The sequence below is a fragment of the Vitis riparia genome, chromosome 13, assembly GCF_004353265.1.
Source record: "Vitis riparia cultivar Riparia Gloire de Montpellier isolate 1030 chromosome 13, EGFV_Vit.rip_1.0, whole genome shotgun sequence".
Lineage (NCBI taxonomy): Eukaryota > Viridiplantae > Streptophyta > Magnoliopsida > Vitales > Vitaceae > Vitis > Vitis riparia.
The window spans coordinates 11,171,083-11,189,083 of record NC_048443.1 but is presented as its reverse complement, the minus strand read 5'-3'; the positions used below and the strand labels follow the sequence as shown (position 1 = coordinate 11,189,083).

Sequence of the window (18,001 nt, the reverse complement as noted above, 5' to 3'; positions counted from 1 at the left end):
TAAATGTTAAAACTAATCTCTTTTACGTATCCTTTATCGAATAACCATATATGCATGTCATTAATGGTATGAGTGTTATCCCTATCTTTCAAATCCTTTTTAATTAAATATAGTATTTTGATGTACTAAAAGAATTTTAGTCTCCTTTAAAATGACCAAATGATTTTTTAACATTTTAATCCATTCAACTTTAATCATGTTTACTAAATTTATATGGTTGTCTTTCTCTACTTTCTCTTATTTAGATAGAGTTAGATGTGCTAATCAATATAACTAGATTCATTTCTATGCTTATTGTTTTCTTTCTTTTTTGACTAGTACTCTTGTTTTACATAAAAAATTTCAATTCCTCTTTCTCTATATTTTAGTCTTTCATTGGCTAAGAACTTTTCTTTTTGATTTTCTTAATGATGATTCATGAGTTTTTATATGATATGGATGAAGATGTTCCTACTGTGGAACAACTTCTAGAGAAGTGTATGCCATCGCAAATTATGACCGAAGAAGGAACTCCAACTAACACAAAAATTCATTCAATTGAAGAGCTTCCAGCAGCACCATTAGGAGCAAAACAAGAATCAAAGGTCTTGAGAAAGGCGACAAAACTAAAACCTAGGGTTTCGACCACAAAAAAACCAACAGATCGACATGTGAAGGTGGAGGGACGTGGGCGAAGCATTCGACTACCAAATGCATGTGCAAATGAACTCTTTGAGCTCACACGACGGCTCAACTACAAGTGGGCTGGCCAAACCATCTGTTGGCTTTTGGAGAATGTCGAACCAGCAATCATCAAAGCCACCAGTACAAGGGAGAAGAAGAACTAGGTGAGAATACAAAAGATAAGAACTACTTTTGGTGTTAGTTTTGTGTTCTTGGTGGGTGATATTTGTTTTAAAGGAAACTAAAGGCTTGGTAGAAGTGTCTACTCAAAGAAAATGATTTAGATTAATTAGTTTCAACTCAATGATTTTTCATGAATCTTATTATGCCTTGATGCCCTTTTGTTCTTTTATACTATTGGATTGTATTAATGTTCGCTTTTTAATTAGAATAGTTCTATATATTTCCACTATTAATTTTCTTTTGCATTCAAATTTATCTAAACTATTAGATGAACATTGTTGGAAATTGATTTATGCTTATTGTGCAATTTGCCACAATTTTTTTTTAATAAATCGGCATTAAAAGTCGCATATTATTAATGCGGCTTCGATTGAAAACATAATTATATTTGTGTAATGCAATTTTTCTTAAAATGTAAATAATTCATTTGGTATAGTGAATATTTCATTACACAATTTTTTTTTTTTTTTTTGTTCAATAAATCAGTATTATAATTCACATATTCTGAATGTGGCTTGGATTTGAAAGCATAATTTTGTTTATATAATGAAAATTTTCTTAAAATGCAAATGATCTATTTGGTGCAATGAATAAGCCATTAACTTTTTTTTCATCTCAAATAGCTTTCCTTAATATTTTTTTTTTTTGAATATAAAAAAAAAAACTTGTATTTAATTGTTTTGCAAAAAAATTGTTAAAAAAAAATGAATATCAAATAGGAAATTAGGAAATAAAAAAATTTGAGAAGCTTGATTTAGATTTACCAAAAATCATATGCAATAAATATGACATTGTATAATATATAGAGACCCAAATTGATATTTTTGACACATTGTAAAACAAGCAAATATCGAATAAAAATCTTACATTAATTCTAACATTAGAAAAAGTAATGGCCTCCTAGAAATAGTGAATAGAAAATGTTTTCGTATTAAAAAATCACTTCAAGAATTAAACGAAAAACAACAATTTAGCTGATATAAGAAAAATGTTATCAACTTTATTATCAATTAATAATGGAAACCAAAATGGTAAACAAGAAAGGAAGAAAAAGGAAACCTTAAAAATATCTTAAAAATTATAAAACTTCAATGATTAAAAGAATTAAAATTTCCAACAATGCATAAAAAACAACTTTCAAATAAACTTTATTGTTTTAATTTTTTTTAATAACATATAAAAATAGTAGAAAATAGGAAAAAATGAAATAAGAAAAATATTTCAAGTAAAACAAATAATTTGTGTTCTGATGTTGCAAGTGGGTGGTTGTAACTTTTATTGAATTCAAGCCAGGAGATATAGATTATCATTAAAAATTATTAAGGCATTAATTAAAAGGAAGGAGCCTTTGGTAGATTGAATATTTATAAAGAAGGAATAGTAATGGGTTTGGAAACCGGTCCTCAATAGAGGATATTTCCAGGTTCAAATTCCAAATAATATAATATTAGAATAGACAAATACCACCCATCTTGAAGCCTTTATTCCATGAACCAAGTATTGTTATTTGAAGACTTTAGAAATGGGAACATGATCTTTGGTGATTGAGTGTAACTAGTGTGTTGGAATGTTGTTTGATTAGTACTTTCTTGGCTAGATAGTGTCCTTCAAGAACAAATTTTTAGAAACACAAAAATATAAATGAAAGCCATAAATCATACATCCAATCATATCAATCAAATTTGACAAAGAACTTTTGTTATAAAATAATCTACCATCTCTAATATATATATATATATATATATATATATATATATATATATATATATATATATTATCTGGAACAATTTTAACTAGTTTTTCCAGGACCTTGTATCCATGGATAAAACCACATACTTTCTTGTAGATTAGAGACCCTTTATCCCTTTGATTTTCTATTGGGATATTCTTTCTATCAAAGAAGACAAAAAGAAGTTGAATCTACTCCATATAACCATAATATCAAGAAAAATAATAGGTAGTAGGAAGTTATTTAAAATTTAATTTTTTTGATAATTGGTCATAAGGATATACACATGACTATCCACTTGGTTCATATATCTTAATATGTATTAATATAAGGTTAATATATAACCAATTTTTTTTTTTCTCTTTACATATTATATCCTTATATGTACCCAAGTAAAAGAGTTTGAATCACATGAATCATGGTGCTAAATCCTCTAAAAGCAAGTATTACCTTACATGTATTACAATGCAATTTTTTTCTCTTTTAAATGAGAACCTTATGTGGTACATATATCTTCATGAATGAGCTTCAACCAAATTCTCATTCAAGGTCTAGTTAATATTCAAACTTCTATTAGTACAAGAAAAATTGGAAAGATGACTCCTTTCAAGCATCAAGAAAGGTATAAGATGATGCTTCTTTAAAGCATTGTCTTCTAGATTATCATAGTATATTTCTTCTTTTGTTAACACTTCTAGGAAGCATCATCTTTTTTAACTATCAACCTTGATGCTCAAAAGCATCATCATTTAAATACCTTGGTGCCTTTTTGAGTGTCATTAGATGCTTGAAAAATCCTTCAAATCAGTCTTGACACTCATCAAAGTGTCATTATATAAATAGTAATAAACTTGACACTCAAAAGAAGGGTCATTATCCACCAACCTAAACCTTGACACTCAAAATAAGTGTCATCTTTTATTTCTCAACATTTAAATAATGACACTTTTAAAAGCTCCTACTCTACCTTGATGCTTTAAAGAAGCATCATCATATGTAATGCAATAATTTTAATATTTGAAAAATATTTGATGCTATTATAATTTCTCATGTAATTTTCATACAAAATAAAGAAAGAATTAAGTCATTAGTAAAAACTTAATTAAATCATTACAAAAAATATACCGATTATGGTATTTTGCTTTTAGTATCCCATAATTATACAGTAAATATGATTACATAGCTTAATAGGAATTTTCTTAAATAAGTCGACATACTTTTACAAACTCTTCTTAAGCTTTGAGTTGTTCATAGTTTTTTACTATATATTTAGTTTTACATCATTTTGGTGAAAAGTGCACGAGGAAGAACCATATAAATGCAACTCACTTTTGTATGCTGAATCTACAAAATATAAATTAAAAAAAAAACATATTAGGATAAACAATAATTTAGAAAACAACTCCACAAATGAAAGTAAATGCAAATTTAATATTTTAAAAGCATAACAAACTCAATTAAAGATATATCCACATGATATACAAATTTGGGAAATTTATGACTACCACCAATTTCAAACATCCTAAATTTATATACATATATATCCTAGACAACATTTTGATAGGTAAACTAATACATAAATTTTTTAATTTAAAAAAAAAAATTGGCGCCAAGCTAGAAATTTAGCATATTCCTATAATCTAAAGAAAAATAAATTAACTTGATGCCTTAATGCATTACTCTATCACACTATTTAATAGGATTTAGATACTACATATTCAATGTTGTCTAAAAAGTCAACATAATAAATAAGAAGGAAATAACATTTTGCCTTACACAATCCCACTAGAAGTTTGTTTGCTAACTCGTTCATCTAATACCATATTTCAAGATGAATTATTTGTGCTAACTCTCTTAAGGAAATAATTAATTACTTGGTGATAGCTACATGTAACTTATTTTTATGATATGATGTGTCAATTAATAATTGTCTTCATTCACCAAGATATTGACAACTGTTCCAATATATAGGACAATATTATCCATGTTTATTTCATTGAATGCCAATTCAATACCTTATAAACTAAACAACCAAACAATTAAAAAGTGTAAAAAGAATTAATATTGGGAAATCCAAGCCTTGGAAGTTTAAGGGGAAGTGAAGTAAAATAGCCTTGACAAAGAAAAAAATTCAAAGTATCTGGTATAATATAGCCATGTCCCTCTACTTGATTTTCAAGACCTTGAAACATGGTTAATTAGCTTCTGCAAAAATTTTCATTCCCATGCTCTTTTATAACACTTTCCCTTCAATGTAACTATTTCAATATCCTTTATTTTTTAAAAATATTTTTTCTCAACAAGTGAAAAGAATGGGATATTGTCTGTTTTACCTTAGTTCAATGTTCATTCCGAAGAAGTGCTTATTCTTTATACTCGATACCCTCACTATGAATTAGTTCTACTCCATAAATTACTTAATGGTTGTAATATTTCAGGTGCACTTCTACCTGTTACTTTCACCAAATGTGATTTTCTAGAGTAAGGTACTTAAAAGCCTACTGCATCACTCAGGAAGAACACCCAAACAAACCAACATAGTCCTAAGGCACTATAACATGACATACAGTAATTAGTAATTCTGATGAAAGAGAGGTTTTATTTTTATATTAGTAACTTTGGCATAGGTAACCTAAAATATATTGTTCAGGGCATGCTTGATATAAGAAGAGCAATTGGACTTTATGAATTAGCCATCAATTCCTTTCAATAGTAACTTGGGGAACATGAGAAATCTTTGGTCAATCTTCACCTATTTTCTTTTGGCACTTTTTTGAAAAGTATGGGCAATTATGGATTTCAAGTTGTTGTTGAATGTTGAGGGAATGCATCCCTTCTGGCAGTGATTTCATTTGGGGGCATTCAGAAATCTAGCCTTTCCCTAATATCTTTCATTCCGTGAGTCATCCAGACCTAAAAAGCATCCCCAGCATGTCTTTCTTTCTCCACAAGTTCTCCATTGCTAAGTCATCAACATGCCATAAAACATCTTTAAGCTTCTGTACCCAAGTTGTTACTGTTGCTCCTCTTCAGTATCAACGAGTACAAGTTTGATGGAGGATAGTGTGTCCTTAAGCTTTATAAACTCCTCTTGAACCATACATCTCTGCAAAAACAAAATACCCTAACTTCATCAAAAGATTGTCAACAATATTACTGAATGAAATTTGTTCAGCCATCTTTTAAAGGTCCAAGGGAAGATGAAAGGAGTTTTAGCAACAGAAAAAATGAGAAAAGCCAGGTGAGGACTGAAGGGTCTGAATAAACTTGGGTGTGTTTGCTCTATTCAATTCAAGTGAGGTTAATTACTTGACCCACATGCAGCCCATCTATTCCACGTGATTGACCTACCCACCATAATTTTCAATTTTTTTTTCTTATTAAAATTTTCAGGCAAATAAAATTACTTGAAAATGATTGGATATTACTTATTATTTAAAAATAAAAATAAAAATTGCTAACCTTCTTGTAATATAATTAGTAAACATGTTTTCGTTTTATAAGTTATAATTAAACCGGTTTATATATATCCAATTTTTAAAAATAACAAAGATAGAAAATTGTCCATTGAGCACCTAAATATCTTTTAACTCATTATAATAAAAAAAATGTCCAAAGCATTTATTAAAAAAACTTATTTAATTTTATAATCATTTTTCAACCCAAAAATTATCCAAAATAAACTAAAATCATTCTCAAGGTTTTTCTAAATAGAATTTAAAAATGAGAAATTAATATTTAGAACTCTTGAAAATCATTACAAATTTTGAAAAAAAAAAAATTAAAAATCCTTCTGATTCTATTAGAAGAAAGCATGAGGTATCCAAGATGTCAAATAAGGTGGGGGTTGAAGGAAGTGAAGGGAAATTACCATAGGTGTGAAATCAGAAAGGTTGTGACCCCATAAAACATCACTTGACAATATCCAAGAAAATGAATGACAAAACATCAGAATATCAACAAGTCGATTGCATACTTCATATCAAGCTACTGAATTGTTCTGATGCAAACATTTGAAATATTTGAAATTTGTTTGTTGTAGGAACTCAAACATTTCCCAATAGATCATTCTGGTGGGTTGATGCTAGAGATGTTGTCAATGCACACATTCAAGCATATGAGATCCGAGAAGCCAGTGGAAAATACTGCTCAGTACTCGTTTGTGCCATCATTACAAGCAAGTGAGATCAATTCAAATCCATTGGATTCATTGAAGAGTACTTGCCATTTTGTTTCCCCTTAAATAATTATGTCTTTGTTAATCTTCATGCAACAATTCCTGGTGAAGAAATTAGAAAAAAACAAAAAACACATAGATTTAACGTGGTTCGACGGATTGCCTACGCTCACGGGAACAGGGAAGAAGACTTTTACTATATCTCAATTAGGGTTACATAAAAGAGTATTTATATTAACTCTCAGATATTGAAAATCCAAAAGTACCCTTAAACCAAACCGCAAGGGGCGTTGCCCCTTGCACCCCCCAACCTATCGTTCGCCCTTAACAATAAAAATACAAGCTTGAATGACAAATGTCATTGCTCTACTTCGGCATTTGCCCCTTTTACTCCATATGTCTTTCACTCAATATGAGTCACATACTACAACAGTCTTGGTATCTTGTATAAATTAAGATCTAAAACCCAAGTTGACTTGTTTGAGATAATCTCCTTCAAATCTATTTCCTTTGCTTTACTGGAAAGGGATTCATGTAGTTGACTGAAACTGTTGAGATACCAACGCTAGCTCAGTTGATTTTTTTTAAATGTTTACTTCATATATCAAAATGCAGCAGTTATTTTATGTCACTGTTAATTAGTTGTCTCTAATTGAGAAAATTTTTTTGAGATGGATCCACATGTGTTTCCTCGGTGGCAGATGCACAAATGACAAACCTTATGCAACATTCTTCCGGGTGTCCCAAGAGAAAGAAAAGAGTTTACGCATTCCACTTCACTCCTCTAGAAGTATGCTAGTCAGTAAGCCATATTGGAAAACTTTCTAGAAATCAAACATAACTTTAAGGTTACGCTTGATTCTTAGAAAATTTGAGAGAAAATACAAGGGAAAGAAAACAAAGAGAAAAGTAGCAAGAAAGAAAAAACAAAAAATAAATAAAAAATAGATTTAAAGTTAATAAATTATTTTTATATACTACTTACAACTTTTTTTAATTATTTTAATATAGAAATGAAATAATTCTAAAATATATAAGTTTTTAACTAATTTTTATTATATTTAATTGTTTTTTATATTTTTCATAATATAACCAAACATTAGAAAATCATTTTCCTTTGTATTTTTTTCTTATTTTAGTACTCTTGAGAACTAAATATAGCCTTAATATGCAGAACAAAGGGAAATGAAGTCATGTTGTGATCAAGTCTCTAATCTCCTTGACATAGATAGATGATTCCCTGCGATCTCAATGTCTATTGTTTCTAGCAAGTGATTTCGAAAGAGAATTTAAGCTTTTGAATATTGCTAATATGCAAGGAATTGATCACAATTAACCTAATTATAACTTTAACATATTTAACTAATATTTGACTCATTTAAAATTTGATTTTTAATAATGACATCCTAATTGAGTCATCAACATATCAGTTTAGGATGTTAACCATATAACATCATACAACATTAAATTCGATTCGATTATTAAATAGTATCCAATTATGACAAGGGCTAAATGAGTTATAAGTATTATCTAGTTAATAATTAAATTGTGTTTGACTTTATGTGTTTAATTATAATTTAGTTAAGTGTTTGACCTTTGACATGACACAAACATGACTAGCCAATATGAGTTGTCATCTACATCTCTACTAATATGCTATTTGTTTATTACAATTAAGAAACTGGAGAAAAACTTTGAGTGATAAAAATTTCTATGATAAATAGTAAATGTCACTTTAATTCCAATAATCTTTTCTCCCAATGCAATGTCTCAATGATTTGGAGGATAAAAAAGAATTTGTCTTGTCAATATGACTTTGGATTCCAAATTTTGAGCCAATTTCAATGCCTAGTCATGGGTTTAAAAGAAAATAAAAAATATGGAAATTAAAGTGGAATATAGACATGGTTTTTTACTTGTGAGGTGATGTTATAATAACTTATAATTACTTTGAAAGTGAGATGTCATTGCATTGAAAATTGAAATTAAATTTGACCAACTATCCATATGAATTGTTTTCAAAAGAGAGAGAAGTTATAAATATTTTGAATAAAAAAAAAAACTATGATTATACTGTTAATGTGTCTAATTTTTTTTTAATAGAGATTATTATCTCGTTTTGTAAAAATAAAGTTCTTTATTTGTATAAATATTTTAGATCATTAAAAGAAAAAAGTTGTAACTTGAAGATAAATATGTAAAGTTTATAAAAGATAGTGATATGGGAAAGAGTAGAAAACATCCATAGGAATGAAGACATGTGATTCAAAGTATAGATACAAATTAAGAATAAGGAAATATAAGATATTTTAAATTAAATAGTTGTACCTTCTTTTTTAATCTTTTGTAATATTGTTTGTTGTAATAGTAGAATGATTGTTTCTATCCATTAGATGTAAATATGGTGAGACAAACCGTATTTAAAACCCTACATGCCTCATATTAATAATTTATTTTTTATCTTTGTATTAATGCATCAATAAATGGTATTGAAGAAATTACTAGTACAACAAAGGTTACAAGATTATAAGTGGGATCACTTTGATACAATGATGAGATAAAATAAATAGATGGGGTTATTGAATGCAAACCTCCATACATAAACGATATAATTAACTTGTTCAATATAAGTTCCTTGATGTAAAATATCAATTTTGTTTTCCAAAGTCTTTATGACTATTGGCCTTTCCATGGAATACCAAAGAAAAAAAAAAAAAACCCTCCTTACTTGAGAGTTCATTTGAACCTTGTTCGAAGAAAAAAGTTTTATTAATCCAAACCCTATTGATTTATATATGGCCTATCATGGGACTATGAAGAGTTTTAAAACAACTCAAAGATAACAAAAAAAATTGAGGTTAAATAGTGAAAACTACATTAGATTCCAATAATAGTTTTTATAATATAATGTTTCATTGGCAGGTTTCATAAGAAAATGAATTATTCTATGAATACGACTTTTGATTCCAAATTTTGAATTTTCTAATTCCTTAGTTTAGTGGTGGGTCTCGTAGAAATTGAAAGTTGTGGAAAAGTAGAATATGGACACAATTTTTTACTTAATGAGTAGATGTTATAACACCTTCAAGTAATTACCTTGAAAATAATAGGTCATTGCATTGAAAATGATATTAAATTTAATGAAGATATTATTTATAAAAATATCATCATTTTTTAAAAGAATAATATGATCTTCCCATCGTCTCAGTTTGGAAAGCAATTTATGGTGGTGTTAGATTTTTCTTAATATTCTTGTGTGTGTGTGTGTGTGTGGCGCATATTGTAAGGTTTTAAGTTCCTTTAGAAATATGAACAACACTGAAGAGTTAGAAATTTTGAAACATTAAATACATAGTTAAAACCATGTTTAGATAGTTGAAATTCCTATTAAAAAAAATAAAAAAAATGAAAGAAGTTCAAATTTATTTGATTATCTTAAAAAATAAAAGAAATTACAAATAATGAAAATTGTTTAGATTTTATATACTTTATAATGTTTACTCTTTATAGACAAAAAAACAAATACATTTTTTTAAGGTTCTGAAAATAATTAAACTTAAGCTTAATTTTTGTTTTTCTTGATTTTTAATGCCTTTCATAATTTTCCTTTATAATATTTCCCACTTAATCCAAAACTTTCCAAGGTCTAAATTTCATAGGTGTTTCATCTTCTTTTTAATTAAGAAGTTTTGAATGTTTCAATTCAAATTCCACAATAAGGTAATAAAACCTTAAAATTAATATTACATCTTAGACGAATTAGGTTGACTTGGTAATCAACTTGAACCAAACCTGAATAAAAAAACATTCAGCCCTAACCTAACCAAATATAGCCTCAAATATGAGGTGCTTAGTTCAAACTCAACTTATTTTTATATATTAAAGTTAGACTTAAATTGACTCGGATATACTTGTAGTTGAGTTGAGTTGTTTAAGTTGTATGATCAGAGCTAAGTTTTGTAAGATTGAATTGGGGTGAACTCGTTCATAATGTTTATTTTTTTAAACTTCTTTTATATCATAATTTAAATAGCAAATAGGACAACATTTAAACATAATTAAAAAAAATGAGAATGAATTTATGTATCTTTCTAATAAAAATGAAGTAATATAATTAAAATTTAATATTTTTTAAATACTAAAAAAACATAAAATAGATATTATTATATAAAATAAAATAAATTACAAATATTATAAAAATATAAAATTAGTTTATATATGTATGTAAGTATGAATGTATGTATAAAATAGTAGTGTGACGGGTGTTTGCTACTTGTTAAAAGTATTTTTGCTCATTTTTTAATTGAAATTAATAAAAAGAAAAAGAAATAAAATGTTTTCAAAAATATTAAATGCATAACTAATATTATGCTAATGAAGTTTTTTGTTCTTTGTAATTTAGAGTTGTCTCATTCATATTTAAAGGTAAACTAATAGAACATTTAACTCCCTGATATTGTATCCATCTAGAATTATCACCATTTTATTTTATATCATATCATAATTATATTAATTAGTGGCTTTAAGAAAAAAAAATATTTATATGTTAGACAACATGGAAAAGATATATTTTTTAATGCTTATTAATAATTTTTCTTTCAAATTTTAAAACATGAAATATAAATTTTAACAATTATGAAAAACAATTTTTGAGAGTAATTTACGAAAATATTTTTTTTTTGTTTTTAAATCTGTTTTAAAAATAACTTTATCTCATATATAGTACTTTATTTTAATCGTTCTCTATTTAAAATAACTCTATGAAAAGAAACGAAAATAATTAAAATATTTATCTTAAAACATTTTATTTTTTTATTTTTATGAATAGAAAACTATTTTATTTTATTTTTTTGTCAAATTGTGTCTTCTTGTTTTTGTTTTTTTTTTAAAAACAAAAAACTGTTTTAAAAAATAATTACCAACCATGATTGAACCCAAAGCCCAAAGCTCTCGTGGGGCTGGTTTTGGGCCTTTTAGGTTTGGGAAAAACAGTCGGGCCTGGTTGAGCACAAATTCTTCTCTTTTAAGTCCAAAAAGCCCGTCTGAAGCCCAAACTTTCGGGTTGGGCCAGGAAGCTCCTGGCTTAACACAAATTCTTCTCTTTTAAGTCCAAAAATCTAGTCTGAAGCCCAAAATTTCAAGTTGGTCCAGGCGGGCGGGCGGATATAAAATATAAGAAAATATATGATATTCAAACCCCAAGCTTACGAAATATGGAAAGCAATCATTAATGGGCAAAATAATATGAGAATTGTGCACTCTGTACTAAGTCAATTTTATATGCCCAAATTGCCCCTAATGTCAGCTGTATTAGCATCCAAATAGCATCCACGTCCGTCTTAAATAAAAATAAATAAAAAATTGTGAAACTTGTCAATTTCATAAAAAAACCACTCGACCCGACAAAGAAATGGAAAAAAAAAACAAATTCTTTGTTTGAATTGGAAAAAATTCCCAAATCTAATAATTCTCCATCCCTAATTTGTCTTTCCCAAATCTGAACATTTGGTTGTTCCTTTCTCTCTCTCTCATTTTAGCAAAAAAAAAAACCTTAAGACGAAATTGGAATAGACATATAACTTTCTTCTCAGAAACTCCCGTAGCCCTAAATCTACATTTTAGTTTGTTAGCAACCAAATATGAGATTTTCCCTAAGCCAGAATCTAAAAAACTTGTCATTTAAGAAGGTCATTTGAAATCTGAATCAGCCAAAACCTTCACATCCAACAAACCGAACTGACATTTTCTCGGATTTCCCTTTACTTCGTCCTTTCAAAGTTTGGGAACATTTCTCTCTTCATCTTCATGTCTGCAATCACCTGGAGCGAAGAATGTGTTTAAAATTGCAAAATTTCACACATTTCAAAGAGAAAACCATGAATCAAAAACCTCAATCTACATTTTTCTTTATTGTGCACTTTCTGAAGAAGCAAATGGAGCACTTCATGGTAACAACATCCAGTTAAAAAAAAAAAAAACAAAAGGCTTGAGGAGGCAACATTGTGATTCAAATTCTGGTTAAAAAGAGTGAACCCGAACGAAACACCAAATGTGAAATATTGGCTTCGTGAAGAAGAAATCTCTTTTTCGTCCAATTAGGTTGCATTTTGGCCTAACCCCTACCGGAAATCTTAAGGTAATTAATTTTTATTTAGTGTTGTTTTGTTTGTTTTGTTTTGTTTTTTTTTTAAATAGAGCACATCAACGATTGTGGAGTGGTTGTTAGACTCCGAAATTTGTGTGCAGTGGTGAGGCGATAGCTTCACACGCAGGTGGATTTTGGACCGCATGATTGTAGGCTCAATCCTTGTTTTTTTTACTATTTGGACATTGGGGTATTTGGAAATGTGAATGTTGCACCAAGGGTAACTTCCTTGATGTGTTACAATGGTTATTGTTAGATAGAATGAAGAAAATATGATACTCTTTTGTTTTTGATTTGATAATGTTTGAGTAACACTATAAGGTAATGTTTGTAAAGGTAGAATAAAGAATGATAAATGGGAAGTAATGGCATTTTCCATTCATTAATTTGTTTAGATTGTTTTTTAATATGAGAATATGAATGATGTATTCATTTTGATGGGAAACTACTCTCACTCCTACTAGAATTTTGATTCATCTCTTCTATATAATATTATGATTCAGTTCCATTGGCATTCCAATTCCCGTATGTCAAACACATCCTACATGCTCTACGTCAAGTCATAAGGCTATTTATGGTCTTATACCTTAGCACACCTTGGCTTGTAACCTTTGTGAACCTTTGCAATGTGCTTGGGCATCATGTTTTTCAATTTTAGTGAGTTTGTTCACCTTAGGTGTAAGCACTGCCTGACTGAACCTTAGGTACTACCTTAGTAACCCTTAGGTACTATCATAATGAACCTTAGGTACTACCTTAATGTACCTTAGGTATTACCTTAATGTCCTATACATATTACCATTGTGAAACCTATAGCCCTACCCTAGCACACCTTAGGTACTACATTTGTGAACCAACTGTAGTTACTTTGTCAATGCTACGTACTACTTGTTTTCAATCATAGGATGTATCTTTTGCATTCAATTACATCCTAGTTTTAAGATGAATCAAGAAATAAGTAGATAATACACAATTTCCTTAATTGAGCATGACATTGTTATGTTGTAATGGCATAGGTGAACATATGACCTTAGGCAAATGGCAGATTGGCCATGTGGGTAAATGTACCTAAGATAGTACATAAATGTTCCTACGGTACTACCCTACTGCAGCTTGGGGACTACATATGTGAACCTTAGGTATTACCTTAATGGAGCTTGGGTAGTTGGTTTGTGAACCTTAGGTACTTACTTTATCAATCCTCCGTAGGAGCTTTCTTGAGCATAAAACGTATTTTTGGCATTGAATTCCATTGTAATTTGATAATTATTTGCTATATGTCGAACTTTTGAACTCAGTACACAATTTTATGAATTGTAGATGGGATTAATATGTCTAAAATGATTTCTAGCATGTTCTCCTTAGGTATTACCCTAATGCACTTTAGGTACTATCATCATGTACTTTACCTATGGAACTTAATGCATCGTAGTTACTATCTTACTACTCCTTAGGTAGTAAGGTCTATTTGGTTGCTCTTCTTAATGCACATTGGATAAATGTTCCACTTTTGTACTAAGACACATTTCATAAAAACTGCATGCTAGATTGGAGCATGGCCTTATTATGTTATAATTGGTTAGTCAATTGGTAACTTATGTAATCATAATAGTGTGAAGGTACTACCTGAATGTACATTAAGTACTACCTTAACGTACCCTAGGTATAACTTTAATGTCCTTTAGGTACTACCTTAACGTACCTATAGTACTACATTAACGTACCTACGGTACTACCTTAATGTGCTTTAGATACTACCTTAATGTCTCTTAAGTACTACTTAAATGTACCACATTATCTCCACATTTGGGAACCTTAACGATGCAACTGAGCACAACTTGGATACTAGTTTCGTAAATGCTCCGTGGTTACTTTGTGAATCCTAGGTACTACCATGGTCAATCAAATGATGTATCTTTGTCATTCAATTTCATCCTAGTTTGATATAGAACCAAGCCATTTGGCTGAAAATGTTAGTTTCTTTAATTGAACATGACATTGTTATGTTGTAATAGATTAGGCATCATAGGTTCTATCTCACTACTCTTAGGTAGTAAAGTCCATTTGGTTATTGTCCTTAATGCACGTTGGAGAAATGTTGCAATTTTGTACTGAAGACACATTTCTTTCATTCCATTACAGATTGGATCATAGCATTACTCTATCTTAATTGGTTAGTCACTTCGTATCTGATCTAATCATAATAGTGTGAAGGTACTACCTGAATGTACCATAGGTACTACCTTAACGTACCGTAGGTACTACCTTAACGTACCGTAGGTACTACCTTAACGTACCGTAGGTACTACCTTAATATCCCTTAGGTACTACCTTAATGCACCCTATGTACTATGCCATTTCATTGTGATTTTGGTAATTTTTGGTATTCAATTGTTGTCATACATGTGTCAATGATAAGGATTTCAATGATTGTGCACATTACTTTTTGTTTTCCATGTTATGGGAAATTAAGGCAACAATTTTTTTTCTTAGCCCACCAAACATGAGAACAAAAAAATGAACTCTTGATCTATGTCACATGTCAAACTCATTTCACATTTTTCTTTCATCATGTACCTGCCTTCAATGCACTGTATATGGCCAAGCATTGTGGACTAGCCAATGTTGATGCCATGTAGTCCCTGTACATAGATTTTCATCCACATCTCTCTATTACTATATAGATATGTATACAATTATTTGGTACTATAATGATGGCATAATTTTATATGATAACAAATATCTGTGGTATACAACACTTTGAACCTTTTTCCAAATATGCAAATTTTGTTTGAACTCCACATTTGTTGGGTTTCCTTTCTTCATTTTTGTACCCTTGTTGTATTTGCAACTTTGCTAAACCAATGTTAATTGCTTTTTTAATAGGTATACACCATCCAAGTCATCTCCAGATTGTCATTACAGATTGAATGTAAAGACATCTTCTCCATGAACCATTATAGTAGCTTCCAATTCTTGTTGCCACTCTATATCGTCTGCTCCTAATATGCTTGCATTTCTGCCTCATTGGACCAATGAATGCAGTGACAATGAGAATACTAAGTTAACCTACCTAGATGATGCTAGTGGTTTTCATTCCCAAATGACATTCTACAGTTTCCTATAATTGGAAGACATAACAAAATCAGCCACAAAGCGAACTGGTTGTTCTATGCCTTTCTATCAACATCGTCCATCCTCAAGAACCTGTTTGGGCTTTATGTATAATTTGCATAAACCTATATATATGCATATGAATATTTCTACTGCACCAATTGAACTACTATATAAAATATCCAGAAGTACATTCAACTGCTACCATGGCCAGACTCCAATTATCAATGTTGTTCTTGTAAGAGTTGCCAATAATTCTGTTAGGTTGAACACAAGTAAAAAAAATTGTCATCCTTCCAATTTATCTATGTTATGCATATGTGCCTGTAATTCTGTAAGGCTGAACTCTAGTGAGCATAACTTACTTTCAAATAGAATGAAAAAATTTACTACTCTGACTGCTTGTTTGCATATGTGGACAGTAATTCATCAAACATGTCCTACTATCTTCAAACAAATGGCATAGGCAGAGCCTTCCATACCATTCATTAAACACAGGGGAAATGAAGATGAAACATACTCCTTCACTACATATGACATATAAATGCTTACATGGCAAAATTATTACTTTCTAATTCTATATTAACTGAATTTGTTCTGATTTTTTGTCATCATCATTTAAGTCTAATTTATTTTCATATGTGCTCTCCTCAGGTCTTGCCTGCTCTGCCATTTGTTTTAGCACTTTCAGATTGTATTTCTCCAGTTTCTGAATTCAATTCTCCATCTCTAGCATTTTGTTCCCCATCTTCGGAATTTTCTTCGTTGTGTACCTGAAAAAGGAAACCGAAACCAGTCCAAAATCAAATAACCTAAAGTGGAATCTCCTATGATTAGTTTCACTTAAGCTATCAAAAAGTGTAATAGGGCCATCAAGTAAAAACTCAAATAAATTTGAAGTGGAAACCAAGTAAAGGCAGACTGAACTACAGGCCACTAAGCAAGAGCAATTAGGAGCATGATCTTTAAATCCACAACTCTCATATCAAACCAAAGTACAATTTCATGTGAAATTCAGTTAATTTTTATAAAATTTTAGGCATTTCAAACTTTTATTTTTCAATCAAACACAAAATTGGCAACTTTATAAATTCACGCTTTATACTTAGTAAATTTTAAGATAAACCTGACATTAATAATTAAATAAAATTATAAATAATTCAATTCATTTTCATATTATATGGAAGAACGTTGAAAGATATTTAAAATTTTTTCCCCGATGTGGAATACAAATTTGTTTGTCTTTTAAAGTGGAATCCTTTCTAGCCAAACCTTTTTCAATTCATTTTTCACAGTTCAATTCATAATAAAAGAAAATATAAGTTCTATGAAATACCACAACTTACTTGACTACTTTCAAACGAAAAACTACACGTCATTCTATGAATACCCAAATTTTACATTTTGAGGTTTGTTAAGTAATCACAATCCACACACCTGCACTAAGGTAGTACCTACGGTTCACTATGGTAGTACCTAAGCTTGATTAAGGTAGTACCTAAGCATGGTTAAGGTACTACTTAAAGTCCAGTAACAACAATAGCAAAGGTCAACATACTGACCATACAGTCCCTAACAAACCTTCAGTGGTTTAGTAATGGACTAATAATATAGATTTAAATTTTAGGCATAACCTTTGACCAGGTAACCTCTGTTGAACAAAAAGAAGTTTGCCATTTAATTGATACTCCAAACTTCCAAAATTCTTAAAATATGAGGAAATTATAGAATGAACACTTTTCCGTGCATGTCTCAGTTGAGCATAAATAACTAAAGGGAAGTTATTTCAAACATGACATAGTCTAGAGTGCCAAAATTCTCTACACCGCAATAAAGTTGCATAATTTGCAAGAATTTCAACTTATTTTTCCCAAATCCAGTGCCACTAAGGAAAAGGCAACCAACGTATAGAATGAACAACTTATTAATTATCATGTTATTATGAAAGTAAACAGTCAGCATTCTAGCTGTCAACAACAGGATTTGTATG

The 18,001-nt window shown here is 29.6% G+C and overlaps 1 protein-coding gene across 1 annotated transcript; it reads left to right on the top strand.

Annotated features, from left to right (window-relative positions):
• The first annotated feature begins 434 nt into the window (after window positions 1–434).
• On the top strand, window positions 435–827 carry LOC117928312 (transcription factor TCP19-like). Its single transcript, XM_034848216.1, has one exon. The coding sequence runs from the start codon at window positions 435–437 to the stop codon at window positions 825–827; it is 393 nt and encodes a 130-aa protein (XP_034704107.1).
• Window positions 828–18,001: the final 17,174 nt, after the last annotated feature.